Source organism: Strongylocentrotus purpuratus, unplaced genomic scaffold (genome assembly GCF_000002235.5).
Source record: "Strongylocentrotus purpuratus isolate Spur 01 unplaced genomic scaffold, Spur_5.0 spur5_scaffold_7, whole genome shotgun sequence".
Taxonomy (NCBI): Eukaryota; Metazoa; Echinodermata; class Echinoidea; order Camarodonta; family Strongylocentrotidae; genus Strongylocentrotus; species Strongylocentrotus purpuratus.
In genome coordinates this window covers 8,674,320-8,692,514 of record NW_022145613.1, presented here as the reverse complement: position 1 = coordinate 8,692,514, position 18,195 = coordinate 8,674,320, and the positions used below count along the sequence as shown (strand labels likewise).

Genomic DNA, 18,195 nt, shown 5'->3' with positions numbered 1-18,195 from the left:
TTCTAAATTACACAACCTCATGATACTGGGACAGCAAAATCATCTCTATGATCTGTGATGCATGGTCCTAGTGTTATCAGTGTCTGTGATATGGTGTAATATTGAAGCCTTAAAAAAATTGCGCTTCAAAACGATCAAGAAGTGCCTCCAAAAAGTAAAAATCTTTGAGTGACCGGTTTTACCATACCCGTTTTCCCCAATAGACTGTAGTGTTATGAAAACCGTAAGGAAAACACAAAATTTGGTTTAGATTTCTAATCATAAATATCTTGATAATCAGACAGGCAATCGGCTTGTAAAAGTCATGGGGTTCCTAACTGACCTAAAGGTTTATAATTATCATTGCAGCATGAGCTAAATATAGGATTTTGTTTCAGAATCTGAGACAAAGTTACCAGATCCCTTTAAACCACATCAAAGCAGACTGGTGCTTGATACTTACTCTCCTCCACCAATACACACACAGTCTAGGTCCCCCTTCATGAAGAAGTTGTTTTCACCAGTCCACCTGAACATCTCCAGCTCCTCGTCTTTGAACTTGTAGAGGAAGCTCTCACCGGTGCCGTAGTAATGATCACTGACCTTCAGAGCACATGAGGTCAAAGCACCAAACACCTGGAGGTCAAAGGGCAAGGGGTAATACTTAAATGAATAATGACTTTCCCATGCACATTATGTAACGAAAGAAAAGGCTGTGTCATCATTTCATCAAGCTGTATATCAACACTGCCTACAGGGAACTAGAGAAGTGTTTGAATAGACTAGTGGTCATTATATACAGATAAGGTTCACTTTTTGAAGTAAATAACAATAATAATATTCAGCTTTTATATAGCGCTTTACAGATAAACTATTACCCCAGTCATTGGATTCAGTGCTTGCCCGCACACACTGTGTGCACAATCTCCACTCCCTGGGGAGCATTCCAACCAGGCATGACTTGACGCTAAAAAACTGTTTGACCAACAGTGCCGGTCGCATCCTACCGGGTACCCATTTTAACACCTGGGTGGAGAGTAGCAAGTGTAGGTTAATATCTTGTCAAAGGATATTAGTGCCGTGTCGGGATTCGAACCCTTGACCTTGGCATCTCCAGTCAAGCGCCTTAAACCACTCAACCACCTGTGCCAAACATGCCCAACCTCACCCACTTGGTTACCCTCTAACCCCATTACAACCGCCACCAAGGGGGTACTTACGTGTCCTTCAGAGTCCCTGAGTATAAGGAGTATAGGGCTCTCCCAGGTGGCCATGTTACGGAAGAGACTATTCTAACCCCCTCCCCCCCCCTCCCCCCTTCCCCCCCCCCCTCCCCCCCTCCCCACCCACCCCCAATCCTCCACCCTGGTACTACCACCACCAGGGGGTACTTACGTGTCCCTCAGAGTCTCTGAGTATAAGGACCATGGGGCTGTCCCAGTTGGCCACATTACGATATTCTAACCCCCTCCCCCCAACCTCCACCCCTGTACTACCACCACCAAGGGGGTACTTACGTGTCCCTCAGAGTCCCTGAGTATAAGGAGTATAGGGCTCTCTCAGGTGGCCATGTTACGGAAGAGACTATTCTAACCCCCTCCCCCCCCCTCCCCCCCCCCCTCCCCCCCCCCCCCCCACCCACCCCCAATCCTCCACCCTGGTACTACCACCACCAGGGGGTACTTACGTGTCCCTCAGAGTCCCTGAGTATAAGGACCATGGGGCTGTCCCAGTTGGCCACATTACGATATTCTAACCCCCTCCCCCCAACCTCCACCCCTGTACTACCACCACCAAGGGGGTACTTACGTGTCCCTCAGAGTCCCTGAGTATAAGGAGTATAGGGCTCTCTCAGGTGGCCATGTTACGGAAGAGACTATTCTAACCCCCTCCCCCCCCCCCTCCCCCCCCCTCCCCCCCCCACCCACCCCCAATCCTCCACCCTGGTACTACCACCACCAGGGGGTACTTACGTGTCCCTCAGAGTCCCTGAGTATAAGGACCATGGGGCTGTCCCAGTTGGCCACATTACGATATTCTAACCCCCTCCCCCCAACCTCCACCCCTGTACTACCACCACCAAGGGGGTACTTACGTGTCCCTCAGAGTCCCTGAGTATAAGGAGTATAGGGCTCTCCCAGGTGGCCATGTTACGGTAGAGACTGTGTAGACTGTAACCATGGATTGCTGTACTGAAGACAAGCACCCAGCTGTAACCCTCAGTCCTGGGAGGAAGGTTCTTGGAAAGCTGCAAAGAGATTGGATGACGAAAGACACGATTATCATCAGTTACATTTTTAGGGTAGATTTACATACTACACCAATCCTTGGCAAGGTAACATGTAAAAACAAATAACTTTTTCTTCTCACTCTCTTCACCCCTTCCCTATACACACCCCATACAGAACCCGATATCTCCACAAATCGCGCAGTCCCCCAAATTCACACCTGTGGAAGAACGAAAGGACCGTCTCCATTTTAATGTTTAGGGTGTATACTTTCTGAATGGATACAAAAACAGTCCAGACAGTAAACTAGTCAACAGGGTAAATTTGAGTTTGTCTCCTATCTCATATAAGTTTTCATTTCAAAGAGTACCCATTAAGCCATTTCATGTTTGAAAAAAATTAGAAAAGATATCTTCCAAACGAATAAGGTAGAAAAGGTACAATTGCTGAGTAATGAATAATGAGAGAGAAAGAAACCGGGATAGTGGTCCGGGAAAATGAATAATATGAGGTCTCCTACCGAGTATGTCCGAATGAGAGCTGTGAATTTCAGATGATATGATGTCCAATCATTTTTTTTAAATTTCAATTCATTCGGATCTTTATGGTCCAAGCAGCCTATCCAATGCATTATCTACAATTATTTATTGCCCTTTGCTACTTTTCCCCACACATAGAATCATTACCATAACTCAAACTTGGTTTTATGAGGAAGTACACTTTTTCTATAACTGTTATCTAAATCATCTTCTTGCTCATAACACTGTGCTCTGTAATCACAAGGTTAAAAGAAAAATGTCTCACCTTTCTAACATGATCATTGCTAAGTAGATTGCTCTCCCCAACCAGCTCAGGTAACGGCAGGTTCATCTCGCACTCCAAGATGGTCATACGACGTTTGCTCGCCTCTTCACGGCTAATAATCTGAAATCATATATTAAACATACCATTTCAATTTGAATCGATCAAAGGACTACATGATAATTGTTTAAGTGGACAAAATACTTTGATTTAAAGTGGTGTGATACTGAAAAGACACTTTGTTAATCAATCTATGGGGATACTTGATATATAATGACAAGCGATGATATTTACATTGTAAAGCACACTGAAATATTTACAGAATGAGCTACATAAATGAAAATATGATCCATCATTGTCACCGTACAGCATGAAATAAGTCAAGTATGTGCTAAAGATAGGAACATATTCATGTACATATGTGTACATTCATATCAAGAGGATTCAACTCCTATGTGAATAATTTAATCTGGCACGATTCCAATTAAAATACTTCTTCTATCTCCCCCCAGGGAACTCCCTCACAAAATCACGTACTGGCAAGAACATTGTAACATTATACAGCCGTACCTGAAAATAAACATGTGGGGCTGAAATAAGCTTGGCATCAAACATAACTGTCAAGCTAGCATGAAAGCTGTATATATATCACTGCCAATGTATGCTCCTTTTACGGTCATTTACAGCTTCCCATAAAAATGGCTTGAAAATAAATCAATTCAAGTTTCAAGAATCCTACTCTTCACTGAAGTTCACAAGCGAAAGGGATCAAGTCACAAATTAGATGAATTCACTTTTGAAAATGTGTACTGGTACTGTAAAAGTAGAAATATTCGCGTACATTAATTTTCACAGATTTTGCGCTAAGGCCGGTAAGTGCGAATTTTAGAACTCGCGAAAATATATGCATGACTTCTTATGACTTTGCGTGCAACACAAATTTAAGATACCAGCAAAAATGTTATGTGGTCGCTTAGTGCGAAAAATTAATCACGAGAAAATAACAGCGTTTACTTATATCACATGTAATGCAAGTCTTTAATGACCAATCGTGGCTTCCCGTAACGATAGACATAGCTCAAATCAATTCATGTTTCGAGTATTCCAATCTTCACAGACGTTCAGAGACAGAAATTTCAATCTCACAATTGAAAACCACATTACCACTGGCATTTCTTATGAAATGGCTAGAGCAAAAAATCAATTCATGTTTCAAGTAATTCACTCTTCACTATCATTCACAGACAAAAGGGAGTAAGTCACACGTTCAATAAATTCACATTTGATTGTGTATATCACAGGAAACATAATCATGCATTTTGAAATTGCTTTAAGTGTCAAGTAGTCTACTCCTTAAAGGGACTCCTTAAATGTCCCGTTGCAGGCCAACAAAAATTAAAAGGAAGAATTCCGTTTTTAAAGGAGTTCACAGGAAAGAGAAAACAAGTCACAAATTCAATCGATTTATATCTAATACTTCCCAGAACCAACCCTACTAAGCGTGTCAGATTCAGAAAATGGAAAACAATATTATTCTATTCATTAAATTTCCCTTGAGTTTAGAGCTAATACAATTCCAATAAACAACTGCACAACTAATCTGATTCTCAGAACCAGAGATTTGTCGGTTATGCTTTTCTGTGCATTGGCAGCATGGGCCTCCAGTCTGTTCATACCATATAGAATGTATCTACCGTGAAGCACATGCAAAAAGTGATACTATTCTGGTTAATCATTACAGTGCATTGATTTGTCTGTCGGCTGAATCAATACTACTCTATTACCGCGCCATGCCATCCAGCTGTTAAGACCTGTCACTTACATCGTGTATTAACTTGTATGACATAAAATGTTTCTCATCTAGATGATGGGCATTTCTGATACATAACTACTTGACTTGATTGATTCTTTTCCTTCATTTTCTGCTGTCATTCTTTGTTTCCATTTTGTTCTCTTCTTCTTCTTCTTCTTCTCCTCCTCCTCCTCCTCCTCCTCCTCCTCCTCCTCCTCCTCCTCCTCCTCCTCCTCCTCCTCCTCCTCCTCCTCCTCCTCCTCCTCCTCCTCCTCCTCCTCCTCCTCCTCCTCCTCCTCCTCCTCCTCCTCCTCCTCCTCCTCCTCCTCCTCCTCCTCCTCCTCCTCCTCCTCCTCCTCCTCCTCCTCCTCCTCCTCCTCCTCCTCCTTGTAAATTCTATTTCTTCTTCCATTCTTCTCATCTGCTTTTTACTTTCCTTCCTCTTCTTCTCTTCATCTCTGTAATACTTTAAACCTAGTGATTAATAAATTCAACAAAATCCCAGCCTCCATTCCCTGTATTCTAATACCTACCTCCCAGTCTTTATGGATGGGTTCCTTGAAGAAGTCCTCGATCAGTTCCAGTTCCTCATCCTCGTTAGAGTCCTCGACCACAACAAAACCAAGCTCACTCGGAGAGACCTCCTTGCCATAGACGTCCGGAGACCACTGAAGGAAGAAGGCATACAGGTTGTCTGCCCTAAAGATAACAGGATGATAGGATAATGTTGCAGGGGGTGGTGTAAACATATCTCTCACATTACTTGATAGATGCAAAACAAGTAATTGTCATAACATTAAAAAAGACCTTTAAATCGTAACAAAATCAGACGAGGAAGTTGAAATACTATAAATGAAAGCAGAAGGGGGGAAAAATAGTATTGCTAGCAGAACTATCAAATATATAAAAAAGCAGATAAAGTAGTTTAAATTCAAGTTGTAGAAGTGAAAGCAGAAGTGGAAATATTAGAATAATTGGCATCATTAAAAGTAGACCAGGAAATACAATTGTTAGTATTACGATCAGATCATGAAATAGTACTTGAGGAGGCATCATCATTGATTTCAAGGCCAGCAGGAGTAGCAGGAGAGTTGAACTACCTGAAGTAGCTTTAGTGACCACCTGTCAACAAAGATCACATGATTTGTTTCCCTTGAGATTCTCATTGAAACATGTACTATAAAGGAACCTGTCTACAAAGACCACTTTTTGTGCTTCCCTTGGGCGGTCGCTTTCTAGACAGGTTTGTCTGTAGAAGTAGTAGTAGTAGTAGCACTAGATGTAGAATTATGTTGCAATAGACAGGCACGTAGCCACAGGGGGGGGGGGGGGCACTGGGGGCATGTGCCCCGAAAAATTTCCAAGATCGATTGAACTTTTTTGGACCCCTTTTTTTTAGGATAGGATAATAATAATAATAATCTTTTAAAGTCTGCTCCAAATGTTAATGTTGCACATAGTGGTGTAAACATATCTCTCACATTACCTGATAGATGCAAAACAAGTAACAGTCATAACATTAAAAAAAGACCTATGAAATGTACTAAAATCAGATGAGGAAGTTGAAATACTATATGTGAAAGCAGAAGGGGAAAGAATCAGTATTGCTAGCAGAACTCTGAAATATATAAAAAGCAGATAAAGTAGTTTAATTTCAAGTTGAAGAAGTGAAAGCAGAAGTGGAAATATTAGAAGAATTAGTATCATTAAAAGTAGACGAGGAAATACAATTGCTAGTATTACAATCAGATCATTAAATAGTACTTGAGGAGGCATCAGCATTGATTGCAAGGACAGCAGGAGTAGCAGTAGAGTTGAACTACCTGAAGTAGCTTTAGTGACCACCTGTCTACAAAGACCACTTGTTGTGTTTCCCTTGGGCGGTCGCTTTCTAGACAGGTTTGCCTGTAGAAGTAGTAGTAGCAGTAGTAGTAGTAGTAGCAGTAGCAGTAGCAGTAGTAGTAGTAGTAGTAGCAGTAGTAGTAGTAGTAGTCGTAGTAGTAGCAGTAGCACTAGATGTCGAACTATGTTGCAATAGAGTACATAAAAGAGGAATCAAGAAACAAGTTTTCTAAAGAACTTACTTGACTCGTGGAATAGCGAACCAGTATTCTGGCACCTTGTTCTTCCTAAACCTATGTTCTTGCCTAGCTGAGAAGGTCTTCTGCATCGGTTTCTTAGTCCGCAGACAGAGGTAGAGTGGTGGGTCTTCGTACGACTTGGCTCGCTTCGGCAAAAATTCTGTAACAAAAGAGAAGATTTGATTTCATTAAAGATATACCAACAAGTCACTATTAAACAAGCAGCTTTTCAGGAGAATCACAGCTTTTTGATATTTACTGGAGCTTATCATTATCACCAAGGATCTCTATTGTGTCTGTCTTTATTCGCCGAGTTGGATTCTTCTGCCTGACTGCATCATACTGCAAGCTCTTTTTTTTATAACCAGGGGAATGGAAAAGGATAAGGCATCTCTACTCAGCCCCAGTCATCAAAGACATACTACTTGAGTTCTGGTAAATATAGAAAATATATTCCCACAGAATCCAAAGAAACTTACACTGAATGTTCAAGAGTACAAATAAATGACATGTGCCAAACAATTTTGGTAGAATTAAATGTAAATTGGCTGAGTAATAGGCAACAAAACATAAGGAAATCCGGGTAAGTAGGCCTGAAACCATGTGCTTACCACAGGTCACTATATGTGGAAATGGAAGTTGTGGTTTTTATCAAAGATGATCCTTGGTGAGTTTTTGTTCAAACAACCAATCTACAGCAGGATAAACAATCCAGAATAAACCAAAGCAATTTTCTCTCAAAATATGATCAGGATTAGCTTTAATCTGTAATTCTCTGAAACAGATTAAAGTATATATATATATATATATATATATATATATAAGGTATTGGTAAAGTCTATAAAGCCTTCTGGGGAGAGGTGAAAAAAAGTAACAGATTCAACCATTTGCTTCAACCAGCAAAATATAAACAAACTAAACCATAGACGACTCTTCCACAAGTTTTCATTAAATGTAGCCATAGTGAATATTGTAAATGCCAGACCTTATTCAGGTAAGAAACTGTTGCAAATTGCAAAAATGTAGCATGGCTTCAGTTGTGATTATAGGCATCAATATTTAGCAAATCTGAATCACTTGCAAAATTTGCAAATTTTACAAGCACTCAAAAGTTTGTGAGGACTTATGAATTGAACAACAAAGAACAGGAAGGAAGAAGGAAAATAAGAGGAAGGAAAATAAGAGAAAGAAGAATGAAATTTTTAAAGTATTTTTTTCCCTGAGAAGCGTATTAAACATTATGTCATCATGATCACCAAAAACATTGCAGTTTTGCAGCATCACATCTGAAGCAGGCTTAATAACAGGCACACCATAATGTATTAAAGCTTTCACAGGTCCATGTTTCATACTCCTCAACTTATTATCACTCAACGAGCTAATAAATGTACTTTCAAAGGCCCACAAAAACTAAAACCACCAAGAATTGAACTTACCCTCAACTAATGCAGAAATATATCAAAGACAACTCCAATGGCTTCTATCCTACAGGCACTCTTTTAGCATGCACACAAGCATGTGACTGTATTCCTACAAAATCGGTACATTTCACTCAACAGATAAACACACATCTGCCTGGCTCAATCTCAGGTTTCTTGGGACCTCGCGACATCAATATTGACGTTTTGGTATCGTCAGCGGTGTCATCTTTCAAAAAGAAATCTCATTCATTCGATGCTGCAAATGAGGCTTAATTAAAAAGGCTCCGCTACATTTCATTGTAGCATTAAAGCGGAAGAGGCTGCATTGTAAAAACAATATCAATACACTTGCACTAGTGGAGCACGGCTATTTAAACAACGACAAGTCCTTTGTAAATTAAGTTCAGGGACAATAGTGCAACAGCTGTTGATATAACTGTGGCCAAAGCGTATGTAATAATGATGTCAGATATTGAGAAATTACGGAAAGACAAGTAATAATGAATTAAATGAGTTATATTATGTTTTTACTAAAAGAGACATGTTTCATCCTTTGTTCTTTGCAGACTTTAATGAGATTCGGCATACTGATGGAACATCTTTAATTGCATGAAAATCACGACATGAAAATGCCATTATTGAATGTTAAAAAGCTTCAAATAAATTTGTGTACCTTAGCATTTCAACAGTATACCGGTACATTCTTTTTCAATCATTTGGCTTCCTTTTTACTGTTTTACTCCGTTTCAATTACCTGTCGTTATCTTTAAAAAGAAACTGATATACAATCTTTAGCTACCCTAAATTTCAGTCTCTTTCCTTCAACTAAATTCTGATAATTAAGAATATCATGAACAGACTGGAGTTTGTGTTTTTTTAAAGGAAAAAAAAGAAGGAAAAAAATAAATTAAAAAAAACACGACTGAATGTACACATACTACATTGTGGTTTACATACATTTATGTACTATTCCTCAAGGGAAATGTTAATGGCCATTCAAATAAATCATCTGAAAGTGAAAACAACAATTTTAACCATGGAGGTTAAACCTTTAATGTCAGAAGATCAAATGTTAATGCCCTTGTTTGTCACAGTTCTATAATCAACAAGCCCAGAGCTGGTTAGTTCCTTTTCATTTACCATGAAATAATGATCCCAGTATGTCAATTTTTGTATTAACAACTGAAAGGTCATATTTTGTAAAGACTGTCTCCTTTTTTAAATTGTTATCTGTAAAGAATATGCCTCGGCTAATCAACTCTAAATGTCAATGTTAATTCGAAACTCAAAATATTTATTGACATAAAACAAATTCCCTAAAAACTGAAAAATGGCGTGATCGCAAACAAATTATTAGTTCAAGAAAAAAAGCAGTCCCAGAAAGTCATACATGCACTGTATTTGAAGGTCAGATACTCAGAAATAGGAACTCAAATAAAATAATCAACACTAATCCACCAGTACATACCCTTTAATGAAAAAATACAAATTGGAGAATGAATTAAGGCAGACTCCACTATAAACTATAAAAAAAAATAGCCATTATTTCTGACCTGCTCAAGCCAAGGAATGTACACAATCTAAGGAAAACCTATGCTGTTGTCTAACATGTAGAGAGATATTGGGGCATCTGGGTCCAATTGGTTTAAAAGACAGTTGAGCTCCAGTTGTTAAAAAGCCATCACCTGGTATGAAAGACATTCTACAACTGATTCAACAACAAAAAATTAGCTTGTGTTTTTTCTTACGCCTACAGTCAATGTTTTTTTGGAAAACAAATCCTTGTCATTGAAGACCTACAAGAGCATTTTAATCTTCTTTCTTGATCACGACTTTACACGATCTACATGTAGAGTAATAATCTACAGATAAAGCATGAGACATATCAAGGGGAAAAAGATCTCAGTGACTCAGCCACAAAGAAAATTCAAAATAAGGCAAATCCAGTCATGAAGGACAAGTATCATGCATTAGTGTAATATTGGACCCCTGTTAGGTGTTCAGCATTTATAACAACTGGGGAGTGTTTCACACAAACTAAGATCATGCCACTGTTTGCTCTCACCATTTACTGGCATTGATCTCTCAAGGGACGTACAAATCATGGTCACAAATCTACATTTTTTGACAATTTATTATTGAAGGAAAAAATATTATCTAAAGATCAAAATGGTGAGAGCAACCAGTGGTGTGAATGATCTTGGGTTTCTGTCTATGGTTCCACAAGAATTGAAAGATGTGATAATGAAAGAACAAGAAAATACTAGACAAGGGTCTAATAGGGGGTGATAGTTATAAAACTGTTGTAAATAATGCGCAAGAGGATGCTGTAAATGTATGGTGGATTGGATGGTGTTGAAAACGGTGTAACCAAAGTTTGAGACCAAGCGGCCTATCCCCACCCTTGATGAAGATATTGAGTCAAAGTTTACCTACTCTGAGATAAAGATGAAAACTGAGAATCACCTGGAGCCTTTAGGTACTTTTAAAATTATATTTGCTCTTCACCACTCGGTTAAAATAAACAATCAAGCAACATGTTTCAGAACTCCTGAAGAGTACCGTAACACACAAGAATCCCCCAACCCTACCTCTAACATTATAAAGATATAACATTAAGGCATAACATTGACCCTGACCCATACTTACTTTGACCCTAACCCTGAACTAAAGGCATAACACTGACTCTGACTTTGACCCTAACCCTGGCCTTGACCCTAACCCAATATACTGTATGGATACATGGTGAGGTACTCTGCAGTTTCATTGGTCTTACCTCTGAAATTGGTTCTGTTGTATTCGAGCTGTCTGGTTGGTGGTTTGTTGACTGCGATACCTGCTGCTGGCTTCTCTCCAATACCTCCATCCGGAGCATCCTCTGCACCAGGGGTGTTGTTATTGGACTCTCCATTGACCTGTACTGCATCCTGGTCACCCCCATCAGGTGACCTTTCATCAGACACCTGACGCATCAGCTCGCCTTCCTCCTTGATCTCCTGGAGAGTCTCTGCGTCGTTGACGTGGATACATTCCTTGACATCTGGCACCAAGGAACATTTCCTACAATCGGTCTCGAAAAGCCCTGATGAAAAGTCAACAAAATTCTGCTTGGGTTCGGCTTCGGCTTGCTCTGTGGCATCCTGTGAGTTGTCAGGGTCTTTGCATTTTCCAGGACACTCATCATCTACACTTGTTCTATGCTCAGTGTCTGGACCTTTTTCACTGGCCTCCGCTTCAGATTTAGAGTCATTTGCTCTATCAGGTGTCTCTGAAGGAGAGGCCCCAGGTTCCTCTCCCTTGCATGTGTCCTCTATCTTATCATCACTGCTGTTCAGGAGCATTTCAATCTCCTGCAACCGCTCGTCCATTTCTTTGTCCACCGGTTCCAAGAACTTATCAGAGTCCTGCGACTCCATTCTTGACATCCCCGCTCCCTCAGCACCCTCCTTTCCTTCGCTATCTTCCACAGTGTCTCCACTCTCTTCCTCGCTGCCATTGTCTGTTCTCTTTGCTGCTTTAGAGAACTGTTCATCTTCACCGTTATGGTCAGAGAACCTCTTCGTTCCTTGATCATTTTCCGTCGGTGACTGCAATCTTTCATATCCCATGGACGTTGGACATACCCTCTCTTCACCGTCACTCTGTTCTCTCTGCGACTCGCATTGAGAATCACCAACAAATCCTTCATCCTGTGCATCATCATCATTAACACTCTCACTCTCCTTTGGTTCTTGCGTGTTCTCCGAGTTGCTTGTTTTTAATTTTGTCACATTGTCTGGTGCAGCACCGTCACCCTCATCACCACCCTCAGTTCTTTCGCTCTTGTCCGCTGATGGTTCAGCTTCAGGAGCTTCTTGAGATGTGTCTTTGGAATGATCATCACTGCTTTTCTCTGGAGAGAAGTTGCTGCATCCAGTCAATCTCTTCCTGATGTCCTGAGCCAGGATGACACAATTCTTTCCCTCCTGGGATGAGTTGTTTGCTCCTTCTGGCACGTAGACTGGACAGCATGGTCTCTCCTTATCAGCAGAACTGCAATCAAATAGAAGAAAAAGAATTGTAAGATATACTTAAATCTCTCTCTCTCAATGTCTCTCCCTTTTCCTTCCTTCTCCCTCTCTCTCTCTCTCTCTCTCTCTCTCATATCTTTGCTCTCCATCTGTCGGTCTTTCTCTTTCTTTTCTCTTTTCACTTTTTGTGTACTAGTATGCAAGTCTTAATCTCTATACATCAGTCTCCCTCTCTGTTTTGATGTAATAATTGTAGTTCCTCTACCAATGTAAAAATATTTTGTTATTCATGATACTATTTTAGGACTGCCCAATTTGGAAGTGAATTCTTCTGTATTTAATATTCTTCAATCAGAGCTCTTTCTTAATTTCTTAGAGTCCTTTTAAAAGCTTTCAGCAGCAATCTCTCTCACTCTTTGTATTTTTCTTCGCTGCAAATTATCAACGGATATGAGCTTTGAACCAACCACCTACCCAGATTCTGTCGTGACGTTCATAGCGCTGATATCGTGGTACATGGATGCTCCTAGGACCATGTCCATGTTGGTCATCACTCCGTAGGGTCCAGCCCCTCGGTCCTTGACAAGAGGGTCACTCACGTTGGGGTCAAACATAATGGCGTTTGGTGTGACCAGCATAGTTCCGCTCACAACACCCTAAATCACAGACACACACACACACAAAAACAAAACAAAACAATAGAATGGTTAAATACGTGAAAAGCTAGAAAGGGTAATTACACCAGTAATTTTTCAGGAACTGGAAGGTACATGTAACAGACTGTCGATCTCAAGGTCGGCGGTTCGAACCCCACCCCGACACTAATGTCCTTTGGCAAGACATTGATCTACATTTGCCACACTCCACTCAAGTGAAGTAAATGGGGACCGGTAGGAAGTAATTCCTTGAATGCTGTGAGCACCGACATCGGTAGCCTAGCAGAGCCGGGGTAATATTGGAGCGCTTTGAGCACCCTGCAGGGTGGATATGTGCGCTATATAAATATCCAATATTATTATTATTATTATTATTATTCAGATTCACAATTTTGAATTTGGGTTAATTGTGTTTTACTACAAGGAAAATCGTTGGATAGGATGGACAAGTATCTGCCATGAAACTGCAGCATAAAACCATTTTTTTAAAAGTAGCAAGAATTAATTTCAACAGGTTTACGGCTAACAGCCGCCATGTATTTATTATCGTTCCTCCTCGCTGTCAAAACGACAATGTGCCTACGGCACCAATATCCGCTCTCACCTCGCCATCTGTGATGTACTTGACGTCTAGCTTGAGATACTGCCTACTGTCTTCTGAGTCCCACTCTACGGACTTCTGCCTGACAGCATGGCCCGGCTGTGGCAAGCTCTGTGCCTTCTGCAGAGGGGGACGGCTCTTAGATTTCTGATCACTGTGGTCTCTGGTGAATGACCTACGCAGGGAGAAAGACCTCCCGGTCCCTGTGCGACCTTTCTTAGGGGGCGGGGCCTGGCTGACCGTGGGAACATCCCTGGGCTTCATGGCAACAGTTGGCACGTCCTTCAACGCAAGAGGAGAAATAAAGAGCAAAGTCCAATTTATAAGGAACCAGTCACCACAAAAGTATTTGCCAATGAATTTTTTTGATCCCATGCCAGTATACTAGACATGCTAGCTTTCAACATTACTTCTACATGTAAAGAGAGTTTAGAGAGAACTTTCTAAATAAAGATAAAAGTGACTTCCTTAACACATCTATGGGTACACAGAACCAAATTTTTAATTAATTCTGTGAAAAGATACACGGTAAAGAGCACAGTTCACTTTCATATGTTAAGATTACAAATTAAAATAGACATGATGTTTAGCACTTATAATTATTTAGTTCAAATGGTATTGCATTGCACCTTTGCTTTTAAGTGTCTATGTGTAGATAAATGAAAGCCAAAAAGACACAATAGTTTTTTGTTCTTTCTTTCCTGTCTCATGATGTATTTTTAGCACTCCACTTCCCAGTTTTCTGTATGTTCACAAAGTATTATAACGCATTGATTGTGAAGCTACATGTAGATTCAATAAACTTATTTTGTCGAAGGTGTGTTATGTTTATCCATGCATATATAAATTTAAACGCCATATGTCATTGACTTGGCATAACAACAAAAATTTAAGAAAAATAGCAAGCCCCAGATTCTTTATACTTTTTGGTATGTTTCCTTTCTTGCACTTATTCCTGTTTTATTCTGCCAATCTGCTGAGCCATGCAATACAACAGATTAGTGATAATGCTCTGTTGACCATCTGTGAAATGGTGCTTTCATCCATGTATAAACCTACATGTACACGTATACTACTCTGTAAATGACTTGAAAATCCAAACAAATAATTTAATTGTAAATAGTACACCATAGAGATCAAATAAACTATGGTTTACAAATACTGCATGCAACCATAGCTTTTAAAATTTTAATAGTTGGGGGTAAAAACCTGAACAACTGCAGCCTCAAATGAATCATATTCTTGGTGAGAAGGGAAGTATAAATTTGGCTAATAATTTGGGGGCTCTAAATTTGTTTGAAAATGCCCACTGATGCACATTATACTACTGTAGTCAACAAATGTATTCATGAAACATTTTGCACCATTCAAGGCTGTTGGCAGCAAAGGAGACTTGTCGTTTGATCTATTCTACAACCAGTTTGTCTACTATCCAATTGGTCTATTCACATATGGACTAAAACCAGCCTGCAACTATCCATATTACTACTACTATATGATCTGAAGATCGTTTGACGATTATTATTATTATGTATCATTGACAAAAAGCATTCTAAATATAAAATGTCACTATTCTATTAGTTCTTTACCATTTTTGGCAATTGTCAAATAATACAATGGCCGAGAAGAGGTTAAAATGTAAAGATGTTTTTATACCAATAGCAACATAATAAAAAAAAGTGTTACAATCAAAAGATTGATGAAGGATCTTTTACCACTGTCTTAGGTAGTTCAGGTGCATCCATGGCAGTAGGAGATGTGGGTGAACTTAACACCGGGCTGAACGGTACTTCCGCATCAGGGTCAGGTACATACAAAACCTAGAGGAAATGAAAACAACAGCATATTATTAGTCACAAAATAATATAATAATGCCATTGCCATCAGTTGTTATCAATACATACTGAATAAACAGAAGCATTTTGTGTAAACTGAGACACACTAACCTTTTGGTGGAGAACTTAATTTCTTAGCTAAGCATGATCAATGCACAGGCCTAAAAGCCGATACACATGGCAGGCACACCAAATGACTAATATTTCATCCGTTCGTATTTTCGCCAGTTGGGCTCTTTCAAGAATTTTTTTTAAAAGAACAGAAAAATATGCTGTTTACAGTACAGAATACTGGATAGCCTGCTTGTGTAACATATGAAAATTGCTTTCAAATGTATTTGAGAAAGCAGAACATTTGGAGGATAGATAATTCATCTTGTAGCTACATGGTTGAAAGAAAAAAGAAAGAAAAAAAAAAAGTCATTTTTATTAATGTTATCTATTGTCACAACTGATCTTGTTGAGTGTGAGTTGAAGGAAAACTAGATGGAATTTTGACTGCGCGCAGTCGAAAATGATGCCTCCGCAATAGAGCAATTTAAACAAGTTTGGAGTTTAAATCTCCAGTGGTTCTTGAGATATCATGATAACAATCTCAATGTATGGAATTTCATAAGTTGACCTCTGTGACCCTTGACCTTTGACCTACGTGCTCCAAAATCTAATCAGATTGTCTTCCTATGGTGATACACACTATCATTAAGTTTGAAGTTTAAATCTCTAGTGGTTCTTGAGATATTATGATAACAATCTCAATGTATGGAATTTCATAAGTTGACCTCTGTGACCCTTGACCTTTGACCTACGTGCTCCAAAATCTAATCAGATTGTTTTCCTATAGTGATACACACTATCACTAAGTTTGAAGTTTAAATCTCCAGTGGTTCTTGAGATATCATGATAACAATCTCAATGTATGGAATTTCATAAGTTGACCTCTGTGACCCTTGACCTTTGACATACGTGCTCCAAAATCTAATCAGATCGTCTTCCTATGGTGATACATACTATCCTTAAGTTTGAAGTTTAAATCTCAAATGGTTCTTGAGATATCGCGCTAACAAACTCAATACAAGGAATTTCATAAGTTGACCTCTGTGACCTGTGACCTTTGACCTACGTACTCCAAAATCTAATCAGATCGTCTTCCTATGGTGATAAATACTATTCCTGAGTCTTAAGTTTAAATCTTAAATGGTTCTTGAGATATTGTGATAACGGTCAAACGGGACGGACGGACGGACGTACGGACGGACGGACGTACGGACGGACGTACGGACGTACGGACGTACGGACGGACAACCCGAAAACATGATGCCTCCGGCACCACCTTCGGTGGCGGAGGCATAAAAACTGTGATGGTAAATTTCTAGAGAGAATGAACTGGAATACAGTACCGGTATTAAAACTATATTTCAACACAAATCTATTTTACATGTAGCTATATACGAATGTAAATCACAGTGCACTCGCACCAGCTATGCCCTCAGAATCAACACAACAGAAAGTTTTATTACCAGCAGTAAATAGAAATTAGAATAGTATAATATCATTTCTTACCACTGTGTAAAGTCATACAGGTACATGTAGTACAAGACATAGAATTGTGGAAGTTCTAGAGACGGAAATATGATTTCCGATGGTATTGTATGGATAGGTTTTTAGAAATATGTCAGTCTAAAATCATTATTAAAGACATATTTAGAATAGATCCAAAACCAAAAGCATTCATTAAATTGACATGAAGAGATCGTTTACATAAATGGGTGATAATATGACTTTGGAAACTCAAACACGGAAATGATTTCAAGTTCTTTATTAGGTAGCAGACGAGTAGAAACAATTAAAACTCCATCATAGATTTATTTCCTGATACTACTTGGTTTATACAATCATCTTTATTTATAATATCCTTTATACAGCCATCTGGTTTTCTGCAGATTGTCACACGTTAAATCACGTCACAGGTTACATTTCCTTTCTGACTTCCTAAAGCCTCATCTAAATCCTACTTGTAAATTACGCATAAACTACGTTCTAAGAACCGAACTGTTTTTTATTGACGAATCAACATTTTAAAGCATCGAGAAGCATCTGGAATCATCAAAATGATAAGAAATTTGGCCCAGTCTTCATAAAGTTACAAGAACTGTACACAGAAAGATGTATATTAGCCTACGCACACATGCACGACACGTGCATTTTTATCTCTCACACACACCAATTGATAAACTAATTTACCAAATATATCAATTAGTAGGCGGTTTCCCGGCAAAAATGTATCATTCAAAACATATTCTTTCACATGATTGGTAATAAGAGCTTCCATTTCATTTTTTGAAATTGGGGCGTTTCCAAAACTGGTCTTTACCTTTAAACACTGGACGCAACCTTTACAGTATTGGATTCAGCATTTAGAGTGTAGAATATCTACTGTGTACTCTAATCAAAATGTTAAAGACAAGACAAATTCAGGGTAACATACATATTCATTAATGGCATTCATGAAGACGGTCTTTGGTGTATGTCCATTGTGTTGAAAACTCATGATGTACTTTGCCATGTATGTGGCTTCGATATCAATGGTGAGATCCATTCTGCAGATGGATTTCCTGATTCACTTCGGAAGCAAAAGGACGTTGCTGCTCCCTTATGTATAGCACAAGTTAATTGTCACTGAGTGATGACTGATTTCTTTCTTGATGCAACACTTGATCACATGACAAAAAAGTTCTGGTTGATGGCAATACTAAACTGGTAATTGTTTTAAATGTTCCATCTATAGTAGAAG

General features: G+C 39.3%; 1 protein-coding gene across 4 annotated transcripts in view; it reads right to left on the bottom strand.

Moving 5' to 3' along the window:
* Positions 1–18,195, bottom strand: part of LOC582830 (nuclear receptor coactivator 7) — a 55,110-nt gene that overhangs the window by 3,883 nt on the left and 33,032 nt on the right. For 3 of the 4 annotated variants that reach the window (XM_030973817.1, XM_030973819.1, XM_030973820.1), the window contains 9 exons: positions 15,285–15,389; positions 13,573–13,851; positions 12,787–12,968; positions 11,079–12,334; positions 6,885–7,041; positions 5,334–5,499; positions 3,012–3,131; positions 2,075–2,227; positions 443–615 (listed from right to left, as the gene is read on the bottom strand). In XM_030973817.1, the coding sequence (XP_030829677.1) occupies positions 443–615; positions 2,075–2,227; positions 3,012–3,131; positions 5,334–5,499; positions 6,885–7,041; positions 11,079–12,334; positions 12,787–12,968; positions 13,573–13,851; positions 15,285–15,389 (2,591 nt within the window). Of the gene's footprint in view, positions 1–442; positions 616–1,199; positions 1,254–2,074; positions 2,228–3,011; positions 3,132–5,333; positions 5,500–6,884; positions 7,042–11,078; positions 12,335–12,786; positions 12,969–13,572; positions 13,852–15,284; positions 15,390–18,195 lie in introns of all 4 variants that reach the window. The other variant, XM_030973818.1, reaches the window with a different exon arrangement.